Raw genomic sequence first — 23565 nt, forward strand, 5'->3', positions numbered from 1 at the left:
TGGAGAACATTCTGTGCCCTGTGCCATGGGGGACAGTCTTGGGTATGTTCCTCAGTGACCTGTCACCATCTCCACTGTCACCATACAACAGTGGGTTTGTCCAAATCAAATTCTTGGGCTTTAGCAGCTACTCATGTGAGCACTTTCCCTCTCCAAAATCCATGGAGCTACAGAGCCTTGAGGTGGGGAAATTCTCTTGGCTTAAATTGACATGAGCTTGGAAGAAGAGCCAAACCTTCAGTCAGTGCACTGGGGAGATCCCACTTTATTCCCAAGATGCTATGAAAGCATCAGCTCTGGGCCCTTTTAGACACACTCTAAAGGCTCCAGGTGATGCAGAGCTGGTTCATCCTAAATCTAAATAGTCTAAATCTAAATAGTCATTTAGGAAAATAATAAACACAAATAACAATACAGTGAATGATAATAGTAATAAAAACCCAACAAACCCGGAGGTTCAGGTCTCCAGGGCCCTACTATGAGAGTCATTTGTGAAAAGAGATTAAAAGCTACCAGAAGAGGTTCCTAAAATCAGTTTCCTAATTGCCTCCTTGACTCCTGGTTCCTCAGGCTGTAGATGAGGGGGTTCAGTGCTGGAAGCACCACTGAGTACAGAACTGCCACCAGCAGATCCAGGCATGGCGAGGAGATGCAGGGGAGCTTCAGATGGGCAGACACAGTAGTGCTGACAAACAGAGAGACCACGGCCACACGAGGGATGCACATGGAAGAGGCTCCTGCTCAGAGGGGACCCTCAGCACAGCCCTGAAGATCTGCACATGGACACCACAGTGAACACAAAACAGCCAAAGTCTAAACAGGCACTAACCACAATAAGCCAAACTTCCCACAGGTAATGTGAGTGTGAGCAGGAGAGCTTGAAGATGTGTGGGATTTCACAGAAGAGCTGGCCCAGGGCATTGCCCTGGCCCAGGGGCAGGGAAAATGTATTGGCCGTGTGCATGAGAGCGTAGAGAAAGGCACTGGCCCAGGCAGCTGCTGCCATGTGGGCACAAGCTCTGCTGCCCAGGAGGGTCCCGTAGTGCAGGGCTTTGCAGATGGACACGTAGCGCTCGTAGCACATGATGGTGAGGAGGGAAACCTCTACTCCCATGAAGAAGACAAACAGAAACACCTGAGCAGCACATGCTGAGTAGGAGATGTGCCTGGTGCCCCAGAGGGAATTGTGCATGGCCTTGGGGACAGTGGTGCAGATGGAGCCCAGGTCGGGGAGGGCCAGGTTGAGCAGGAAGAAGAACATGGGGCTGTGCAGGTGCTGGCCGCAGGCTCCGGCGCTGATGATGAGGCCGTTGCCCAGGAGGGCAGCCAGGGAGATGCCCAGGAAGAGGCAGAAGTGCAGGAGCTGCAGCTGCCGCGTGTCTGCCAATGCCAGGACAAGTAACTGTCTGATGGAGCTGCTGTTGAACTTTTTGTCCCTCTTGGTAGGAAGGAGAAAAAACAGGGACAAGTTCCAGAGATTTCTCTGAGGAAAATGAGAGGCATTTCTCAGAGACCGTCCCCCTGCTACTCAGACCCACTTTCCCTTCGTAGGACTGCTGCCTTCAGCTCTGTGCCTGGAGCTCTGCTTGGTGCTGGATGAGTGTCCTGTGAGGAGCAGATCCTCTGCCCACAGCTGCTGAGGAATCAGCCCAGCTCTGCAGCATTGACTTCAGGGGAATTTGGGGAATAGCAGACAGTGCTCTGGCTTCACATTTGCACTTGCAACTGCTCCTAGCACAGAAGGGCTGGTCAGCACCTGCAATCCCAATGCTAAGCAAAGGGGATGGATGGGAAATTTGGATTTTTCTGCAGTTCTTCCCCCTCTACCTGAGTGTCCTTGCATGTCAGAAACACTCAGCATTTCTAGTGCAAAGAACAAAGTGAGTCCTGCAAGACAAGAGCATTATTGCCTGAGGCTCAGCATGCAGTGAGAGCTGCTCTGTCCCTCTGTCCTATCCCCAGATGCCTCACGGCTGCACCTTTCTTAAATGGAGTGCGATTATGCTCCCATGTCACACTGAAAAGCCACCAGACACTGCTGGGAGCAGAGAGGTCCACTGCAGACCAGGAAATGTCTCACCCTTCCTCAAGGTCTCAGCACCCCACTTCCAGCCAAGGACACACCCGGCTCAATTCACCAACCCACCACCACCTCCTCCATCACAGCGTCTCTGCTTCTTCGTGAGCCTTTCAGAGAACACAAAGATACTTGAGACAGGTTTGCACCTTGCAGGGCAGTTCAGAGCTTGGAAGGACACCCAAGAAGGATGTACAGGATTGCATCTCAGTAAGGGAGAATTGCTCATTCCCAAACAACAAACAGAATGATTGCCTACAGCCCCACAGTGTAGAAGAAAGTTGGGAAGCTTGTTGCCATGGACATGGCTGTAGAAAAGGACGGAAAGAATCAGAGTTGACTGTGCAGCTGAAAATCCCAACCCCAAGGAGAATGGGAGCGAGAACTCAGTAACAACAGCAAAGCCACAGACAGGTGGAGGAGCAAGGAAACACAAAGAGAGGTTGTGTGGCTACAAAAATGCTGCTAGCAAGAATTTTTCTTGCTATTTTCTAAGCCCGTGAGAGACTTTTCTCTCTCACAGAAGATAGTAGCAGAGTTCTATAAACTATGAACACCTGTGACCTTGCAAAAGCCTTGTTTATGGTACAGTAGAAAAATATTTTGACAACGGATGTTTTAGGATTTTAGCCAGTCACCCCCAAGGGGTGGCTGATCCTTTGTCCAATTAGACTCTGAAGAAAAGTCTATAAAAGAGTTTGTAAAATAATTAAATAAATCAATCTTGCTGCACAATTCCTGCCTGCTGGATCTCTCTCCTCTCCTTCCTACGGCTGTGGGATACAGTGGAGGAGCAAGGAAACACAAAGAGAGGTTGTGGCTGAGAGAGGCCAGGGCAGGGGCAGCCGGGCAGTGAGGGCAGCAAAAGCCTCACCCAGCTGTGCCACCACCGGTGCTGGGCGGCTGCTCCCAGCCCCGTGCTCTGCAGAAGGAACTGGGCCCGGGGCTGCAGAGCTGCCCCATGGCTCTGCTGCAGCTCTGCCTGCCCAGGAGGGGGATCTTGGCCTTGGCCCCACGGTATTGAGGGCAGAGGCTTGGCTGGGTGCAAGAGGAGGAGGCAAAGGGGGCTTGCTCAGAGGAAGGGCTCGGCATTGGAGTGGGTCACACAGAGTTCTCTGAAGTCTCCCCCACACAGCATTTCTGGTTATAGTTTCCCCTCACTCCATGATCTCTGCTGCCTGGGGTTTTTCCTCCAGGGAAGCTTTTTTCCCCTGTCAGCGTTCAGAGAACCCAGCACAAGATCCCTGCACTCACCGTGGCCCTCCGGAAACCTGCGTGTTGGCAGGGCGCTGGCTGGACACGTCTTCCCGTTTGCAGGTGGGAAAGGGCAGGACACAGCAACCTGATGGGCCCAGCAGAGGTGATGCCTGTGCTTCTATCAGCAGAGGAATGGCTGAAGGCACTTTCAGAGGCTTCAATCAGACCTACTGGTCACTCAAAGTTACAGCTCAGGGCTCTCAGTGACTTGTTCCAGAAGGAGAGCCCCTTTTGTATTTTCCATCCCCAATTCCCCAAGAATATGAAACTGAAATCACAGACTCAGGGAAGCTCCTTATCTTTATAGTAAACCCTCCCTTGACCTTTCCCTTGCAAAGTGCCCTCAGCAATGTCCTGGGGGTGATGTAGAGCTGGGAGAAGACCTCCTGAAAGCAGAAGCCCCCTCTCCTGCCTGGGCACCGCTGGCAGCACACGAAGCTCCACAGCCTGCAGCCGTGCCCACGCCAGGGAGCCCACACGCCCTGTGCCTCTGGCAGTGCAGCAGCGAAGCCGAAGGCTGGGGGCTGTGCCAGCTCTGGGATAGCATTCCAGGCAGCTGCACTGCCCTGCAGCCAGACACTGACCCTGGCAGGGGCTGCAAAGCCTTGGCTCCAAGGGAGCTCTTCTCTGTACTCCCAGCCCAGCCTGCCCTTCCCCTCTCTGTGCCTCCCTCCCGTGCCCTGGGTGCCTGCCGGCTGTGCCCCAGCCCTGCTGGGCTGTGCGGAGCAGCTGCTCCTGGGCAGAGCTGTCTCTCTGCGGCGCTGCTCTTGCCAGGAGCTGCCTCCAGCCCCGAGCCCAGCCCAGCTCGGCAGCGCAGCAACAGCCCCAGGCAGCACTTTCCCCTCACCTTCGAGGCTCCCGCCAGGTGTCCCTGGGGCTCCAGGGGAACCTGCTGTCAAACGGCCTGAAGCGAGCACTGAGGTCTCACTGCCTGCACTGGGGAGACTAACTTATTTCCAGAGGCATCATTCCTCCTCTCAGAGGCGAAGTTGCAACTCAATATCCTTTTTCATCTTGTTATTGCACAGGACACCCAGGCAGTGATCTCCCCAGGATGGGATCTCCTTTACCCCTGCTGAGGGAAGGGATCCAGACGGGCCAGTGGAGGCATCTCATCCTGGGTTTGTGTTCCCAGCATTTGAGGGACACCCAGTTCCCATCCTACACCTTCCACTAAGCCACAGCAGGTGAGTTTCTTCTTGCCTCTGTACATGTGTGCACGGAATAGACACCTGGGTGTGAGTGTCTTCTCTCAACTCCCGTAATTGCAATTGATGCAGACAGAAGGCAGGAGTGAGCTGGTCAGAGGTCAGGCACAAATGCCAGAGGTGGTCCCACATCTCCAGGAAAAGGAGCAGGTTCCTATGGAGGACTAGAATTGTCCTGGCATTCCCTGGCCAGGCAAAGCAATGGGGTGCCAACAGCCCTGAAGGAGTTTTGGACAGCTCCTTGGATGGGCTGCCAGGTGGGCTAAAAAAGGTGATACTCACTGGGACTTGGAGCTGACCAACAGGAGAAGCTGCTCAGGAATGGGGTCAGCAGTGTCCACCTTGGCTGACATGACAATGAAATCGGGGCGTCTCACATGCCAAAGGGCAGGGAGCAAGGGCAGCAGCAGGGCGTGGGCCAGGGCACTCCAGAGGAGAAGAATTCGATGTACTGGGAGACTGATCCAAGAGGTGCCATGGTAAAGGCAGCTCTGAAGGCTGAAGGAGCTCAGGAGATCTTACAGGCCTTGCAGGAAAGCTTCCTGCCAGGACAAGAAGGATTTCTCCACGTTCCCGTGAAATAAGCATCCTTCTCTGCTGGCTGAACAGACAGAACTCCAGCACAAAGAGGCAGCAAACAGGACATGGAAACAGGGCAAGTTGCAAAGCAGGAATTTAGCAAACCTTGCCCCAGGATGTACGGATAAAGCCAAAAGCAAAGCTCCCAGCATTTTGGGAGCCGCTGGGAAGGGTAGAGGAAGCCCAAGGAGCTGTTGCAGGAATAGAGGGTCCTGCTGAATGAGTCGCACCCATCCTGGAGGCCTGGCACAAGTGGGCACTGGGGCTGGTGGCCTCCTATGTGCATGTCAGCCTAGGAGATGGTCATACACCCTTCCTCTGGGAGGGACTGTGCCTGTCCATGCACATGGCTCTAGACTCTGCAGAATCTACTTGAAGACAGGCTGAGGAGCTAAATACGTTGGCATGAATGCAGAATTGGGTCTCCAAAACCCATGTGGTTGAATTTGTCTCTTTAGGTTGAAACCTCTTCATTTTGACTACATTCCTGAAGTCTCAGCTTAAGAGTTGAGGGATTAGGGAAAATCATCAGGATGTTTACATTGGCCAAATCCCTGAGCATGTCAAGGTCCCTCTGCACTCAAGGTCCCTTGTGCCAGCTGCCCAGGGATGGGTGAGGATGGCTCATCCTGAAGCGCAGTCGCTCACGGGATCATGGAATGATGGAATCATAGGATGGGCCGGGTTGGAAAGGGCCTTTAAAGGCCATCTAGTCCAACCAGCTGCCATGGGCAGGGACATCTTCAAGCAAAGCAAGCAGCTCAAAGCCCTGTCCAACATGGCTCTGGATGTTCCCAAGGATGAGGCACCCAACACCTCCCTGGGCAGCCTGTTCCTTGCTGTCACCACCCTCTGTGTAAAAAATCTCTTCCTCATGGTGGGATCTCTTGGATGACAGTGTGAGGAGCAGCAGGCCAGCAGAGCTCATGGAAGGAAGAGACTCATTTCATGGCACTGCTGGCCTGGGCAGAATTACCATGGCTCAGAAAGGCAGCAGCTGGTGCAAAGGAATCCAAACCTGGGGTGGTGGTGAAAGAGCAAACAGGACTGGGCTGAGTGCTTGAGAGAGGATGAGGCTTGTGGTGATGCGATACCTTTATTGTAGTTTTATGTAAGTTTTCTGTACCCCAATGGTTCATCCCTACCTTCCCCACTCCTATTTCCAGTTGGTTTCCCCCAGACCCAAGCCTCTCCCCTGGTGCTCCCTACATGGTTGTTCTCCTCCCCTTGTTCTAGCTCTTTCCCTATCAATCACCCAAACCCCTCCTGTTGTTCCCCAAGGTCCAGTGTCCATCATGTGAAACCTCCCAATTTACCCTTATATGGTCCCCATCAATCCCCCGAGACCCTACCCCTCTAGACACCTCCCCCTTTGGAAATCCCCTAAACCTCGCTGCCCCATTGGGGCATGTGATCCCTTTCCCCTCCTCCCCTTGGGGCTATTGGCCCAAGGAAATGTCTATCCTCGTCCACATCCCTCCCTTAGAGATTTCTATTGGTCCCCAGTTAAGCCATCCCCATTGTACCACCTCCCTTTATAAGGGGTTCCCTGGAGCTGCTGGAGGCTTGTCTCCAGGGGGTTGCCTGCAATAAACTTGGATTATCCCGTGTGGCAAGCCTCCTTGCTACTTTTTATCCTCTCCCTCGTCGGGACTGCTGACAGCCACTGTGCCGGGAGCTTCAGCTCCCGTGGGCAGAGCTGAGCTCCTGAGGAGCAGCTTTAAAGCCGAGAGCCTCCAGCTGCTCCCCACTCCTGTCGCACACCGCAGGAGCTAGCCTGGGCAGTGGTCAGTGGCGGTCATTGCGACAAGGCTGATGAGGAAAGAGGACTCCCCGTCCTGGCCTTCCCAGAGGGTCCTTCCCCAAGAGCTTTGAAGCTGCCTGCAAGGGCCTGAGCTCTTGGTGCCCTTGGCCATGGCAGTTGTCTGCACCAGTGAGGTCTGTGAGGAGACAAGTTGTCCTCGTGGCACTGGGGCTGTGTCCAGGCAGCCCTGGGGACGCTGGGCACCGTTACACTGCTGTCCTTCCCTGGGCACTGCCCTTCACAGCCCAGGCTGCCTCCAGGGAGAGCCCTGGGCTCAGAGAGGGACGGGATCTCCCGTCCCAGAGGCCGGGATTCAGGCCTTGGCCCTTCTGCTCCATCAAACAAAGGCTTTGCTCAGCACCAGAGCCACCTGCCCAGTGCCTCTGCCTGCCTGCAATCACAGCCTCCAGTGACTGGCTCGAACGAGGCCCTTGGGAGGCTCCATCAGAAAGGGCTTTCAGTGGCAACTCTGAATGCTCCAAGACACTTTGAGTTTCTCTTCTGACTTGGATTTCTTGAGGGACTGCTGCTATCTCCTCTCAGGACCTGAGGATCCTGGACTCAGAACACCAAATACACTGCAGGGCTCATTAAAATGAAGAAAGGCCTAATGAGTCGTTGCCTTCCCACCCACCCCCTTTGTCAAGTCCTCAAGGATTATACAGCTAATTAGACATTGGAGGATTAGAGAGAAAGATTCCAATGACCCCTTTGAAGACATGATAGCAGCACTGTGCAGCTGACCTTGATCCAGGGTTTCCTAAGGAGATCATGACCAATGGAGAAACAGTTCCTCGTGGCCCAACACAGGATGGACAGCTGTGCCCATCACCTCCAGCCCCCAGCCCTTTCTCTCAGTGGCTACCTGGGACCTGCCTCACTTTCTGTCACATGAGACTTCTGAATTCTGTAGTGAGGTCACAGCTCCTTTGCACCAACTTCCACCTCCTTTCACCCTAGATCTGGCTGCAAACAGGCAGGGAAGGGTTTCTGCTAATTAAAAACCTGCAAAGATATTAATTAAAAATAATAACAAAAGAACCACCTCCCCTCTACCCCTCCCAAAACTCAAAACTAAACCCACCAGCAATAAAATAAGTAAACAAATAACCACAAACCAAAAGCCCCACCAAACTCCGGAGGTGAAACACGATAAACAGTAAAACACAATAAATGAGTCCCACATCCTCCACGACCTCTGCAGACGGTGCCCGCTCGGGCAGGGAGGTGCTGCACAGGGCCAGGTCGGCCTGGTGCCCTGCCCAGGGCCCCCTCACAGCCCCACGGCTCCCGGTCCCGCTGAGGTTTCGGGGAGTGTCGGCTGTCTCTGCCTCGCCGTCCCGCAGCTGCCGGCACACCACGCTGGCCCTGCACATCCCCCTGCTCGTCCAGGACTCTGCCCCATGTCCAGCACTGCAGGATCTCCACGTGCCCATCGCACCAGCTCCCGCTGCCCACTAGCCACAGGGATACAGAGACAGCGGGGCCTGGGGACGGCAGAGATGTCACCAGCTGGCTCCACACTGAGCACTGGGGGTTCTGCAATGGGCGGGATATTCAGTTCGTGGCTTCCTGTTACCTTAGTTCAGATGTGCAAAACAGCTGCTGCTGAGAGAATCCTATCTCAGACTGACGGGTTCCCTCCCAAAATGCTGCGTTCAGTTCTGAGCCAGCACTAAGAAATCCAAGAGCAAAAGAGCAAGCTGATTACAGAATCTTGCAAAATGACATCCAAGAACATTTTGTTATAAAATCACAAATACTAACAGAAGCTGAGAAAACCAACAACATTAGAAAACAAGCTTCAAGCACCTGGACTGGAAGAGCTCAGGCAATAAATTTAATTGGAATGAAGTCTTCTTTCTAAAATGTGAGCACTGCCATCAAATTTCCAAAACCAGTGAAAGAGGGAACCCCAGAAGCAGAAGCCCAGAGGCTTCACACACAGCAATGACATAGAACAGGGCAGGGCAAGCAGCTGCAAAATTTGTAACTTCTCCATTGCAATGAAGGCCTTATTTTAATTTTACTGTAGCCACTATTAATAAAGTGCAAGATTTGAGAGTCTTGAAAAATAAAAATAAATAAATAATAAAAGACTCCCACCATACCAAAAAGACAAACCTCATTTTTTTTTACTGTCATTAGGCTGCTGAAAAAAGCAATCAAATTATCCTGCAAGTTCAGAGGTACAAAAGAAATCTGACTTGCATTTCTGCACCAAACCACAGGAGGGTTTGTCCAGTTGGACATTCAGATTAGGAACAAAAAAATTCATATTTTCTAAGATATTTTTCATGGTCATCCTCAATTTTTTCTAAGGCAGATTGAACCAAAGACCTATTATATTCTTGCTGGGAAGAAAGATGCTTTGAGTTATTTAAGCTTTGAGGTGCATTTAAAAATGACTTTAATGAAAGGCAGATACTCCCAGGCTTGAAAGTAAGGCACAAGTAAAATTGGTCACTTGCCTGCAATACTTGCAGGAAGAACACATTGAAACGCCCTTTCACACGAAAATCTAAAAAAATCTTCAATCTAATTATGGACAACAGCAGGCGGAGACAAGAGGAGAACTGTTACAAATTCTGAGTTTGGTTTTCAAAGTGATTGACAGCAAAGCCTGTGTTTAACTTCAGCAGAGTTGTGTTCAGCGGCTCTGAAAACCAGAGACACGCTGTCTGAAGTGACAGAGACATGTCCGCACCTGGGTCACATCCCTTTCAGCCACCAATTGCACAGTGACAGCTGCTCCCCCACAGGAAAATGGTCTTTGGGATCATTTTAAGCACAAGCACAAGCACAAGCCCAGCGCAGTGTCAGCCCCTGCCCAGCTGCAGGTGAAGCCCAGGAGGGGAAGGAGGGATTGATTTGGGAGCTCCTGACTGCCCTCAGTGGACCTGGGCCTGGAGCCGTTCCCCCCTTGCCGAGCAGCAGCTGCGGAGCAGGAGCGGTGCCCCATGTGCCCCATCGTGTTTGGGGTGGCCAGGCCGTGGGGCCTGGGGGGCTGGGGAAGGGCTGGGGGGGCAGGTGCTGGGGCAGGGAGCAGTTGGGCTGGGGCGGGGACTCTCCAACCGCCCTGGATGTGGAACTGGAGCCCAGCAACTGCCAGAACGGCTGATGGAGCCCCAGCAGGTGAGTGGGGAAGGGGCAGCTCTCCCTGGGCCAGGCCCAGAGGGGCTCTGCGTGGGCCAGGGCTGTCCCATGGGGAACAGTTCCCTTTGGGAACAACAGGGCATTCCCAGGGGGCTGTTCCAGAGCTGGCGGCAGCTTTGGTGCTGGCCTGGGGACAGGCCTGGCAGGGGACGGGGACTCCTGGCCATGCCAGGGCACACCCACATCTCCTCCTCCCATCACCACGGCCACTAACGAGGGAGCAGCTTTTCACTGCATTGCCAGCACCCCAGTTTACAGCCAGCCTCAGCACCTGCCAGAGGCTGCAATGGGTTTCTCCCAGTCCCCTCCCAGATGATTCCTTGCGGCCCAGAGGAGCCCACAGGAAGGATCAGAGGGTGCTCAGGGGGCTGGAGCACTTCTGCTATGGGAAAGGCTGGGACAGCTGGGACCACTCTGCCTGAAGAAGGCTTGGGAGAGACCTTAGAGCTCCTTCCAGCACCTGAAGGGACTCGGGAAGAGCCCGGGAGGGACTTTGCAAGGACCTGCAGGGACAGCACAAGGGGGAATGGCTTCCAACTGACAAAGGGCAGGGTTCAGTTGGATAGTGAGAAGAAATTCCTCCCTGGAGGAGGAATGGTGAGGAGGGTGGAGAGGCCCTGGCACAGGTTGCCCACAGCAAACAGGGGTCGCCCTGGAAATATTCAAGGTCAGGCTGGATGGGGCTCTGAACAACTTCCCTTCTGGTGTTCTAATCAGGTAAGACAGTTCCTGCAGGTTGTTTCATTTTCCAACTCTGGGGCTGAAAGGATTCCTAAGGAGGGGAGGAAGAGCTAAGCTGGAATTCCAAGCTGAGGAAGGCTGGGAAAACATTTAGGACCAACTGCCTCAGGGACAGCCATGCAAACGTGAGTGTGCTCATCCCTGTATTCTTCCAGGTGGTCCAGGAGCTTGGAGTGAGCCAGCAGTTCCCTTCTCACATGTCTTCTCAACAGGGATCTTCCTCAACAGCCTCTGAGGTGAGTACAACTCTGCTGAGCTGACTCAGGACCGTTTTGCAATGGGACTTAAGGGAAAGGAACTGCAGGAACCCTGCAAAGGGGAAGCTGCTCAGCCATGGCTCTCCTGTCCCTGAGTGGGGTTCATTTCTCCGTGCCTGACTTCTGGATCCCCACTGTACCTCAGAGGAGACTTCTTTCCTCTGCTTGGTCAGTTTAACAACGTCTTTGACAGTGAACATGTACAACTATAAGAGGAATCTGATCTCAGATGGCACTGTTTAATTCTGCTGTGGTCACAGGAATCCATGTCCTAAGCATATTCAACGTGCTCAGTGCAGAAATAGATTTCATAGGTTTAAGTAGATTTTGAAATTGGTTCTCCATCAGGGAACACCCATTCTTGTTGGGATCAGAAGAGGCATCTCAGGTGGTACTTTGGAATAGGTGAAAGGGTTAAGATCACGGTACTTGTGAAAGCATTATGAAAACATAAGATACGGTGCTAAAAGTTAGCAAATGTTAGCCATAAGCTTAAGACACGGAATGTAACTTGGCAAGACAAAACTTGCAAGAATGAAGGACAAAGCTTGCTAAAACCAGTGAAGAAACTGCTGAAACAGCAGAGACTGTGCATGCCTAGAGGAGAAAGGTGAAAAGCGCACAGTGGAGAAGACACACGGCCTTCATCAAGACACCCCCTGAGGAAGACTTGAAGCCTTCCTCAGCACAACCACCAGGGAGCCCTGTGCTCTGCGTGTGCTAATGATAATGATGAGTTCCAAAAAATAGTTTGCATAACCACACCTTTTCTAAAGCAAATAATGAATATACATAAAATGTAACCGTACATGGTAATCTGCCGTGTGCCTGGGGTGGGTGTGTGCTAGGAGGAGCGATCCCCGCACAGCCGGCACCGAATAAAGCAAACGCCTGCTCTTGGACGCCGTCTCACAAGTGTGCCTAGGCTCGGTTTGGAGCGATTCATAGGACGGAATGCCTGCCCTCCTTTTAGCAGGATAAGGCAGAGAAGGAACATTAGATCTCCACTCAGGACTATGAAAAGACATTTTTTTCCCAGATACTTGCATTTTATTTCATTCTGTTTTCTTTTCTTCATTCAATTTAATTCAATAATATGTTCCAAATCTATTTATCCCAATGCATCCAGTAAAGTTAAAAGAATGAAAGGCAACTAATTTTAACATAGTGCCCCTTCATGTCACCCTATTTGGTGCTAAAATCCATGGTAAAGTGTTTTCCGAAATCACTTCTGGAAACAAAAGAAAGCTTTCCTGGGACATTTTGCAAAGGCAAGTTGTGACAAAGGGGAATGGCTTTAAGGTGAAAGAGATTTAGATTGGATTTTAGGAAGAAACTCTTGGCTGTGAGGGTGCTGAGGCCCTGGCACAGGCTGTCCAGAGAAGCAGGGGCTGCCCCATCCCTGTAAGTGTCCAAGGCCAGGCTGGACGGGGCTTGGAGTGACCTGGGATAGTGGAAGGTGACCCTGCCCATGGCAGGGGGGTGGAATGAGATGATCCTTGAGGTCCCTTCCAACCCAAACCATGCTGGGGTTCTCTGAAATGACTTTAAATCCCACGATTCTCCTCTCACCTCCTGCTCCTTCTCTTGCAGGAGGCAGAAGAGCACAAACAACGACCGCAGAGTGGCGCAGATAAAGCAGAAAGCCATGGAAATCTGTCCGGGACAAACGCAGAAACGCCAGCAGAGAGCGGCACAGAGACATTCCCGGGCCCTCCGCTTCCCATTCCTCTCTCCAGACTCAGGGAAATAGAAGCGGAGCTGATCGGCGCTGATGAGGCGGACACTGAGGCGGAGCCTGGCGAGCCGCTGATGTCTGCAGTGGCAGCAGCAGCGGGCCAGGCTCCTGCCCCAGCCGCAGGGGACAGCGTGTGGCACCGCGCTGGCGCTGCGCTCCAGGCCGCCCTGCGGGACGGCAGCGCTCGGTACACGCAGCGCGATTTCGCAGCAGCCGCGGCCAAGTTCTCCACGGCACTGGAGGTACGGGGCTAAAGGGGTGTGACCCCCCGGTAAAGCCACGGCGGGGCTGTCCCGGCGCTCCCTGGGGCAGGAATAGCAAAGGGAACCAGGAGCACCAAGCTGGAATGCTTAGGGTTGAAGAGAAATCCCGAGATGCAATTTCACCTGAGATGTGAAAATTAGGAGTTCTAAATAAACCGCAGAAGGGGGGAAGTGTTGGACTGAACCAGAGAATCTCGGGTAATTTTGTATTTTTCTCCAAGTTCTGAACTGTATTAATGTGTAGAGGAAATGGAAGTCCCATAGCATGAAAAAAATGCTCCTCTTTTTAATCCCAGCATTGTTTAATCAGCAACAAATGCTCTCTCAATACTTGGGAGTTTTCACTCTGCCCTAGATAATGTTTTCTCTCCACTCTGACTCCAATCTCTTCAGCCAGGCACTTGAAACCCTGAGAAAGGGACCGCCTGCACTTCTTTTAGCACTGTTCTGCCAAACTTCATTCAAAAGCAGTTGTCAAATACTAGGGGCTTTCCAGTTCACAAGCAACTATCCTATCCTCAAATATCCTATCCCTAACTGGCTTTTTCTACAATACTGAAGTAATTTTTTTAAAGTGATAAATATGACAGCAGCTAGTGAGTAAAATGATAAAGTATCGTCATTTTTAAGTGCTTTGTTGCCCCCTATATTCTGAAATGAGCTGTGGTAGGGACAGCACCACGGGTCACTTAAGAGGAAAGGAGGGCTTGTCTCCTCCTAAGAGGAAAGGCTGGTGAATGGACATAGCAGGAAAAGGGATGAAGAAATGAATCCCTGGGATTGCGGACAGAGTGATTGGGACATCACAGAATTGTAGGGCTGGGGCTTCTCAGCAGTCTCTTAATCCAGCTTTCCCCAGAAGCAAAAAACAAAACATCCCTGAAAGACCTTTCTGTCCTCTGTACTGATTTTTGTAATGCTGACTTTAGTTAGAGCCACAGTCTATGAGACTTGAGTTTTCTCCACTGATCAGCCACAAAAAGTATTTCCACCTAGCAGCACATGGTGTATTCTAATATTTGGAAATCATGGTTTTGTTTCATGTGCAGCTTTGCAGTAAAGGCTTTGCTACAGAGGACCCCTTGAAGTCCTCTCCAGATGATATTTCCAGGCTTGCCAGTTGGATTGAGTCAAAGCTTGTCATCTGCTACTTAAAACTGGGGCAGCCTGACCTTGCTCTGCAACATTCACACAGGTGAGAGAAAATATGGATTAGAGTCACTGCTAAGACTGAAATCCACCATGAAACAAAGACTAGGAATAACTGCAGTGCAGGAAGAACCAGTCTAATGGTGAGAAAAGAAGGATCAGGAAAACACACCTTACATGGGGCACTGGCGTTTCGATTGGACTAATGGCATCTGTTGAAGTGAAGGGTCTAATACACGGGCCAAGGTTCACCCACATTGCACCTATGCCTTGTACAAAGAGTATTTCAAAATAACTCAGGTTCACCTTCTGAAACATTCCAGATGCACAATGTTTCCAGGGAGATGGGCCAGACACCTGCTGCTCCTGCCTGGGGAGCTGGGGGTTAACAAGAACTTGTGCTGTAGCAGTTTTACTTATGCTACCTACACGCCGAAGGCAAGAGAGAATATTGCCCCTGAAACATTTCTTCTAGAATACACAAACCCCTAATGAAATTGCATTTAGGATAAAACCACAATGAAATTAACCTTTAAGTAATATTTTTAGTACTATTTTCTTCATCGACCACAGCTGGAGAGAGAGGGAGAGGGAGAGGGAGAGAGAGTTCCCCTGACATTGGAGATGTAGCATGGAGTTGTAGAGCAGAAGTGCATACAGTGTCTGCCTCAGTCACCGTTTGATTCTTAGAAGCTTTAATGACGTAAGAAACCTCAGTCTAAGCTTGTCCATTCCTCTTCTGTCTCCAAGGAGCATCATTCAGAACCCCTCTCACTTCCGCAGTCACCTGCGCCAAGCCGCTTGCTTTCGGTGCCTGCACAGATACTCGGAGGCTGCAAGGTACTTCTGCTGCTCGGGCTTCCACAGGGCTCCTCTGCATCCCTTTCCTTGCAGCTCTCGGCAGTGACGCATCCTCCGAGAGCCAGGCTTTTCCAAAATCCGTCGGAACTTTGCACTGGCTTTGTGTGTGTGATCTCAGGGGCAGCAGAGCTCCAGTCTTCCCAGTTCATGTTAACGTGAATAATCCCACTTGCGGCCCATCCAGGGCTATTTGCTGGCAAGAGTTTAGCGAGCTAAAAATGTGTTTGCTGGTACTTTTCTAAAAGTTGGACAAGGACTTGGAGTTCTGTGTAACCTTTGGTATCAACCTCACGTGACACTCTGTGAATAGGACCTCCTTTCAGTCTGGCCACAGACCCCCTTCTCTGCCTGCACACTCCTCTGCTGCTTTTGTCCTCAGGAGCGCCATGGTCGCGCAGTATCTGTACGTCTTGGCTGAAGGAGCTGGGCTGGAGACCAGTGACCTCATCCAGCTGTACTGGCAGGTAACAACTGACAGCCTGGGAAGGAATCACAGGATATGCCAAGCTGGGAGGGACCCCCAAGGACCACTGAGACCAACTCCTGGCTCATGGAGTCTCCATCCAAACGACCTGGTTGTTTTGTTTGGGTTTTTTTCACTAAGTGTCTAATTTTTTTGCCCTTTTCTAGGCTATGACTCAAGAAGCCCTTAGTGGAGAAGTCTCTTTTTCTGTTCTGTACACACCTTTTGAGAAAGAGAACAAGACTGACAAAATAAAGGAGGCCAACAAAAGCTTTGCTGAGAAGCACCCTGATTACGTGCAGCACATATTTACAGGTAACAGCAGTTTTCAGCTGCCCTTAAGCACTGTGGACTCCGTTTGTGTGGCTGAATTCAAAAGAGTTGGAGACAGTTGGAAAGTTTGAGCTGCTTGGGCTCCAGACACTGTGGGGTATTGGGCAGAATATGCTTTATCTCAGGCATCAGAAAAATGAAAGCAGTTGATGCAAAAGGCTGCAGAGCCCTAAGATTCAAAGCCCAGTGAGAGCTGGATGTGTTGGTTTTGTCATCTGTGTTTTGCAAGGTTGCTGGAGACCATTTCACTCCTTCTTTGACTTCCCTTATTTTTCTCCAAAAAAGTAACTTCTCTTACAGCTGAAAAGAAATAGGACAGTGGAAATTATTTTCCTTTCCCTATGCAGATCCTCACGGAATTCACCTGTTGCCAGAGAGGGCTGAATCTCACCCTGACCAGCAGTACTTACTGACTCTGGGCTTCAGAAACAAAGAGATTGGAAAAACCGTGGAAATGTCTGTAACTCGAAAACTGCCAGTCTTTCGAGGTATGCCAACTTGCTTAAGAACTGGCCTGGCTCAGGGGTGACCCCCACAATCCTTACTAAATGAGAGGGTGAGAGGTGTCTCAGGACCCATTCCTCCATGCCAGCCGCCTTGATGGCCCAGCTCTTCCCATCCCCTCCACTCCTCCTCCAGTTCACCCAACATCCTGCCAGATGCCCTAAAGAAAAGGGAGATGAATAAACAGCCTCTGTGGTTCTGTAATTTTGCTTCATAGGCCGGAAAAGAGCTTTCAGTCCCAGCATGGAGGAAGAAGAAGAAACATTTTGGCAGAACACTGGGAAAAGGATCGTGGCAGCCATGGCTTTTATAGGAAGCACTAAAATAAAGGTGAGTATCCCATTCCCTTTCTGGTATGTGGTGTGTGGGAAGGACGTGTGCTGTTGGGGGGTAATTCCTGCTGCACATGCTCCTCCAGTGTCCACAAATGCTCCGTGAATTGCATTAGGAACAGAGCTCCAGTGGCTTTAGACACTTTTGAAAAGGAGTCCTAATGATTTAACTGTGACCACTTGAGAATCCCTCCACATGCAATTTTTGCCAATCTTTATGGCCTTTATTAACTCCATCAAGAGTTAATCATTGCTACTTGAAACACTTCTCGTGATTGAGATCTGGATCTCTGTGGAATGAAGGATGTGAAATAATCCTCCCATCTGTTACAACCATAAGCCAGGTGATGGTAGTTACCTCTGCTCCATCCTTTCGGCCATAATGGACACAGCTTTTAGCACCCTGGCTGACAATTAGCACAAAGGTCAACAATCAAATTTGCACATAGACGAGACTGTTTTCATGCAATTCTTAAATTATTCTCCTGAAAAAAGAAACATGAGCCAGAGATCTGGGGAGGCTCTGACTTCTCTCCTCCTAGAGGGCAGTTGCTGGAGCAGCAGCAAGCACCGGAACTCAGGCACTCAGCAGAGGGAAAGGTGTGCGGGGCTTGGCCAAAAGCATCCACGCTGGGGTGAGGGAAGTGGAGTGGATGGAGGGCAGATGTCCCTGAGGAAACACAGCTGCTTCTTTCCAGTGCTTTCCTGAAGCCCTTTGCTCTTGGCTTTGGATGACCAAAAGCCCCAGTTCCCAATGTGCAGAGTAATGCAAGTGGCAGCTTTGGGAAAGGGGAGGATCTGTTCCTGCTGGGGGCATTCCCTTCGATGCACTTGGAGAAGTTACAACTACAAACAGAGTGTGGGTTGGATACTGGATACACAATAAAATCCTGGTCTTTCTGAAAGCCCCAGAAAAACTGGGGCTTTAAAATTTTTTTTTGACCCCCCACTTCTCTCTTTGCTTTTGGAGCTGAGATTTCTCTATTGCAACTACTGCAGCCTCAAGAGAGTTAACAGGAAGAGAAAAAACTTTGAAATCAGGCAGGTTTTGCACTCCTCATGACTCCCCTCTTCTGTAAATTAATTTGGAGGAACAGGAACACACAGTTCAAGCGGAGATAAGCAGTGAGGTCTGGTTTCCAGGGCACAGGGAAAAGAAATTCATCCTGTCAGAGATGAGAACAGAGTGCTGCCTTAGGACTGCCCAAGCCAGTCCCCACTGTAGGCATTTACACTGCTGCCACACACCAGTATTTTCTATGAGCTTTACACCTTTACATTTAAATATTCTTGCTGAAACACAAGTGCATTCCCAGAAAAGCCAGGGTAAAACTCCAGCACCACTGAAGGCAGCAGCCAAGTGACTTTTTTTTTCAAGGAGGCTGGCACAGCAGCCCCGTGGTTTAGGCAAGGGCTACCCTGGTGCCACCTCCACAGCAGGAAGGACAGGGAACTGGGCTGAAACATGGGCCTACAGGTTCATAACCAGTCCCAGAGGTCGGTGTGGGACCTGCCATGGAGAGGAGGAAAGCCCCAGGAAAGAAGAGAGAGTCACTGAGTTGGAACAGCTGCCAGGTCCACATCCATCATCAGGGGAAACATATTCCCTTCCCCTTCAGTTTACAGAGCGTTCAGTGATCCCAGCGAGACCGAACCTCTGACTCAAGGAGCAGATGGCAGTGCCAGTTCTACCTGGGAAGAGAGATGGGCACAAAGCCAGAGCTGCTCTGCTGCTGGGGACTCGTCTCTCTTTATGGCACTGACAGAGACTGGGCCACTTTTGTTTTCTTTAATGTATTCCACAATTGTCTTCAAGCTACAAACATGATGCTGTTTTATTTCCATCACACGTAAGCTAAATTAAAAACGGCCAAACTTCAGCTACAGACTCAAGCATTACAACTTACTTGGAGAGGAAAAAATAATATATTTGGGATTTAACAGAACAAACGTTTCTTTCTGCCGCCCTCTTCCTCTTTTGCGGATGCAAACGTGCAATCCAACTTCTTGTTCTGCTCAGGTTGGTTTTGACCAAACCATCTCAGTGCTAAAGCCAAGCTCATTAAACCATGGCAACAGTTAAGAGAAGTCAATTCTGCCCCCTCGGTTTTGCAGCCACACAGCCTGGAGTTCACTACGTCATTTATACACACACTGCTCTGGCTCAGATGTGAAGGGAAAGCCTGAACATGCTTCAAGCCTGACATGTTCCTGGCTGCCTGGAGGTCAGAGACCACCTCTGTAGGTTTTAGTTCCTCCAGGGTCTGTCTTTGAAACCATAGATTGGCCTGTCTGTGCCCAAACCATGAGCTGACACCCTGCACCCTTTCCTCAGCCTCCTTCCTGAGACTGGAAAAGCCATCCAGGAAAGTCAGGTGATGTTCAGTGGAGGGGGTGATGGAAAAGCCCTTTCCAAAGGAGAAAACTGCATTCGTCTTTGTCACCTATTGTCTCCCCTTCCCATGTATCATGATGACATCTTTGTTCTCCTAGTCCTACTAGAGAGGTTATAGCAAGAAAGTCTTTTTGTTCCCTCTCTAAAGCCTGTCCCAGCAGCGTGGCCTGAAAGGTGCTGGATGGCACACTGCTGAGAGCAGGACCAGCACAAACACTGATGAGAAGCCTTGAGGCACAGGAGTCCAAGGATCAGGGTGCTCCCTGTGCCTCTCCTCTCACCTCCTCTCTTTTCCCGGGCAAACAGGATGAGCGTGGCCCATGTGCACGGGCCATCGAGCAGTTCCACCACGCCAGCCTGCTCAGCCGCCTGCAGAGACGGGAGGAACAGGCCCAGGTGATGACTCAGGCAATGGCTGAGCTGGCGACTGCTCCCTACCTGCAGAGAGTCTCTCAGGAGGATGACAAGCTGGTAGGTTTGGATTTCCAACACTTGTTTTGGCCTCTGCAAGCTGGGAGACAGAGCAGGAAGGGCCAGGGCAGAGTTCTGTATTTCCACCCTGTGCTCTGGAAGTCGTTTGTCCAATGTGGGGACCTGAAAGAGTTCTCAAATCCTCCTTCAGTGCTTTGACAGAGGAGGTGCTGATCACCTGCAAGGGTGATTGATAGAGCCACCAGGACTCACCTGTCAGTATCTATGGAAAATCCCTTCTCTGCCCCCAGAACCTCCCCAGATCAGTCTGGAAAAATGATTGCAATGATTCAGATCATGCTGCCTTGACATCTCTGACCTCAGAAGGCACCTGCAGCAAAACAGCCTGAATCCGGCTAGAGCTGAGAAGGAGAGGGGGAAAGGAGGGAAAATTGATTTTCTGTGCTGGGTCCATGCACCACATACTCCCTGTCTCAGAACAAACCTGTCTGCCTGCTCATGGTAACTTGTCAGACTTGCTGCAGAGGTGCCCCAAGACAGTGAAGAACCCATGAGAAACATGGACTGGGCCCTTGGCTGAGCCAACCCAGCTCCAGCAAGGGTCAGCAGTGGGATGATGGCTGGAGCCAACGAGGCCAAAAGTGATGGTATCCAAGGGGGTTGGGGAAAAAAGAGGGGGGGAAACATCTCCTTCTTGCTCTGCATCAGTGGCAGATGGTGTCTCTCTTCCTCCCCCAAAGGGACGCCTTTGGGGAAGCCTTGTGCCTCCAACTGTGTTGGAGCACACCCGGGAATGTTGATATCTACAGACATAGTCCCAGTAGATCTTAATTCCTTGTCATGAGTAAAATGCTTGGGAAGAGACTCCAAAACCTTTTGTTTGGATTCACTTTAACTAACTCAACATTTTGGAAGAGAATTTTTTAAAAGAGTGCAGCAATAGCACAGGTCTCAAGTACCAGCTTTTCCCAGTTTGTTCCTCAACACTGATGCTGAGGCCAGGACAGCCTGGATCCAATCCTTGCCTCTCTGTCTCTGAATTAAGAGTATCTGAACCATCTTCCAGGAGTTGGGAAGGCTGCAGGGTGAGGCAATGCCAGGACTACCCTGGAAGGGGACTGTGGGGAGTATTTTAGATCCACAAGGACGCAGTGCAAGGGCTGAAGCAAAGATGAGTTGGCTGTGCTCACTGTGTGAAAGATGAGTCACAAAATCATCAGCGTGCAAATGATTTTAATTGGGATATAATTTGTGTATGCAGAGAAATGATTTCTCTGTGAATTCCACACCAATTGTTTGTATCTCGGTGCCACAGCTGCAGTCACTGATGGCAGATGCTGTGGACATCCTCGCAGGAAGAACTGGAGAGCGTGTGTGGACTAAAATACAGAAGGTAACAGCCTGCAGCAAAGGGCAGGAGAGCAGATTGTTCCTTGGGCAGGAAATGTCCCTAACTCCGGTCTGTTCAAAAGGCAGAAAAGAGAGGATGTGCCAGGTGAAACCTGATCCCGTGCCTTGACCTCTGTCCATGCTCAGGCTTGGGAGTCAGCGAGGGTCTGAGTGCATCCCTGCTGTGCAAACAGCATCCCAGCTGTTCAGCTGCACCAGGCACTGGTGTCAGTGCAGTGTCAGGCACTGATGTCAGCAACTGATGTGCCAGATTAGTTCTTATTTGGGGGGCTGGAGCCAACACCTATTCTATAAATATGAGAAGCACAGGCAGACCATGCCAAACCACAGTTGCAGGTAGGAACATCATTCCTCTGCTGCTTCCGGGTGGCATCCCCAGCAGGGCAGACACTGCTGGATGGTCCTAAAGGAGCTGCTGTAAATCCTGCTGCTGTTCCAGTGTCCCCTTTGCCCTCACTCCACACCCCACCCATCACCTGGGACACGTTTTCCTTCCTCTTTCTGCCCTTTGTGCTCACCCAGACACCAACACTACCCCCAAAATAGAACAGGCGGAGGAATGTTGTGCAGACATTTTAATTTGGTCTCTGGCTGAAGAGTCCTGGGGGCTCAGTGGTTATGGTTAATAGCGCCAAGCCCTGCACTGGACCTTTCTATTACGGGATCAGTCTTCCCCAGACTTCCCATATGCTTTTGGCCAGTGCACGATTTCCTAGGCTTTTACTTCAACTTGTTCAAAATGAGGCTGGCACCCGGAATCCTCTCTCTGATCCTCTGCATGTTTTTATGCCAAGCACATGACAGCAAAGGCAATCCCTGAGGTTCTTTGGAGAGCCCAAAGCTTCCTGTGCACCTGTGGCCATGGATCTCTTGGCAGCAAAGGAGCCACAGCCCAGGCACGAGTGCCCATCAAGCTTCAGCAGCACTGCAGAAAACTCTTTTCCATGGCATCATGCACGGTGCTATGTGCAGCCCATCCCCTGAACAGGTCCCCTTTGCCAGCCCTGTGGGCATGAGGAGGAGGCAGAGCTTCTCTGCCAGACTCCTTGTGCCCTCAGCACCCCAGGGCAGCAGATGGAATTGTGCATCAACTTTCCTGCTTGCCTCTCTCAAAAACACATCCCCCTCACCGACCCAAACCATGGCCAGAGCGTGTGGCACAGCTCCAATCCAAGGCCAGGGCTGAGGAGCACTTTAGGGACAACTCAGGACACGGATCAATACAAGAGGAAGCCATGCTTGGATTAATTCCCAGTCCGTTCTTCTGTGCTGTGCCTGAAGAAGGCACACTGCACTGGATGCCTGTCAGCACGGCCGAGCAGGAGTTTGTTTTGGTTTTTTTTTAATTATTTCAGCTTAAAATGCAATGGGCAGATTGATTCTTTAGATTCTCCCATGATGCAGGGTTTGCATCTTGAGTGGAGCTCCGTGTGAAGGGAGTCTATTCCAGAGCAATGAAGTAACTGAATCCAAACAGAAATGGAGAAAACAAAAATAATGACAAAGTCAGGTACCACTGCTGCAGCCAGTTGCCCAAGAGGAGGCTTCATGTGTTTCTGTTTCTAATGACTATTAGTTTTGAAATAAACTAATTGCAGAAGCTTTTAAAGTTTTTATAGAGGCGAATGGAGTTGCTTGTGACACCACTTCTTTCTAATTGCAGGTGGCACTAATTGAAGAGTACTTGAGGGAAGGAGAAGAGCATTACTTAAGGACCCCACACATGCAAATACCTGGAATGGAAAACATGAACTGGACTCCAAGGGGACAGGGATATTTGAGACTGAAAAATACAAACATGTTCATTCCCAACCCACGAAGCTTGGCCACAGGGCCAAAAAAAAGACGCATAGCTTTTGCAAAAAGTTGATTTTGTAGGTATTTTGTAGCTATTGATATCAATTTGATAGATGTTAATCTTATTTTAAATTATATTAACTTGAAAAACCGTTGAAGTTGTATTAATTTAAATTATATTTATTATTTATTATATATGTGTTATATATTATATATTACATATTATATATTATATATTATATATTATATATTATATATTATATATTTTATATATTATATATATTCAATTATTATTAATTTAAATTATATTCAATTGTATTTAACTATATAAATTGAACTTGTATTAATTTAAATTAAAGTGGTATTAAGTAGTATTTACTTGCATTAACTTGAAGTTGTATTAAATTCAGATTGCATTCATTTGTATTTACTTTTATTAATTTTATGTTGTATGAATTTAAACATATTGTATTAAACTGTATTTAACTGTATAAATTTAAGTTGTATTAGTTTAAATGTAAGTGGTATTAAATAGTATTTCCTTGCATTAAGTTGTATGAATTTAAATTCAGATTGCATTTATTTGTATTTACTTGTATTCAAATTGTATGAATCTAAACTTGTATTTAACTGTATTTAGGTGCATAAATTTAAGTTATACTAATTAAAATGGTATCAAATAGTATTTACTTGCATTAACTTTAGTTGTATGAATTTAAATTGTACTAAATTATTTATTTATCCATTGCATAAAACTAAGTTGTATCAGTTTAAATTTAAATGACGTTAAATAGTATTTACTTGCATTA

At 49.8% G+C, this 23565-nt stretch overlaps 1 protein-coding gene and 1 pseudogene across 1 annotated transcript; one reads left to right on the top strand and one right to left on the bottom strand.

The window, feature by feature from the left end:
- Window positions 1–497: 497 nt before the first annotated feature.
- Window positions 498–8301, bottom strand: LOC125317501 (annotated as a pseudogene).
- Window positions 8302–12267: 3966 nt separating this feature from the next.
- LOC125317641 (spermatogenesis-associated protein 16-like) lies at window positions 12268–22902 on the top strand. Its single transcript, XM_048287517.1, has 11 exons — window positions 12268–12286; window positions 12673–13059; window positions 14130–14275; window positions 14980–15069; window positions 15470–15554; window positions 15721–15868; window positions 16234–16374; window positions 16608–16720; window positions 19424–19588; window positions 20865–20942; window positions 22623–22902. The coding sequence occupies exons 1-11, from the start codon at window positions 12284–12286 to the stop codon at window positions 22827–22829; spliced, it is 1563 nt and encodes a 520-aa protein (XP_048143474.1). The 5' UTR covers window positions 12268–12283; the 3' UTR covers window positions 22830–22902.
- Window positions 22903–23565: the final 663 nt, after the last annotated feature.

Source organism: Corvus hawaiiensis, chromosome 27 (genome assembly GCF_020740725.1).
Source record: "Corvus hawaiiensis isolate bCorHaw1 chromosome 27, bCorHaw1.pri.cur, whole genome shotgun sequence".
NCBI lineage: Eukaryota > Metazoa > Chordata > Aves > Passeriformes > Corvidae > Corvus > Corvus hawaiiensis.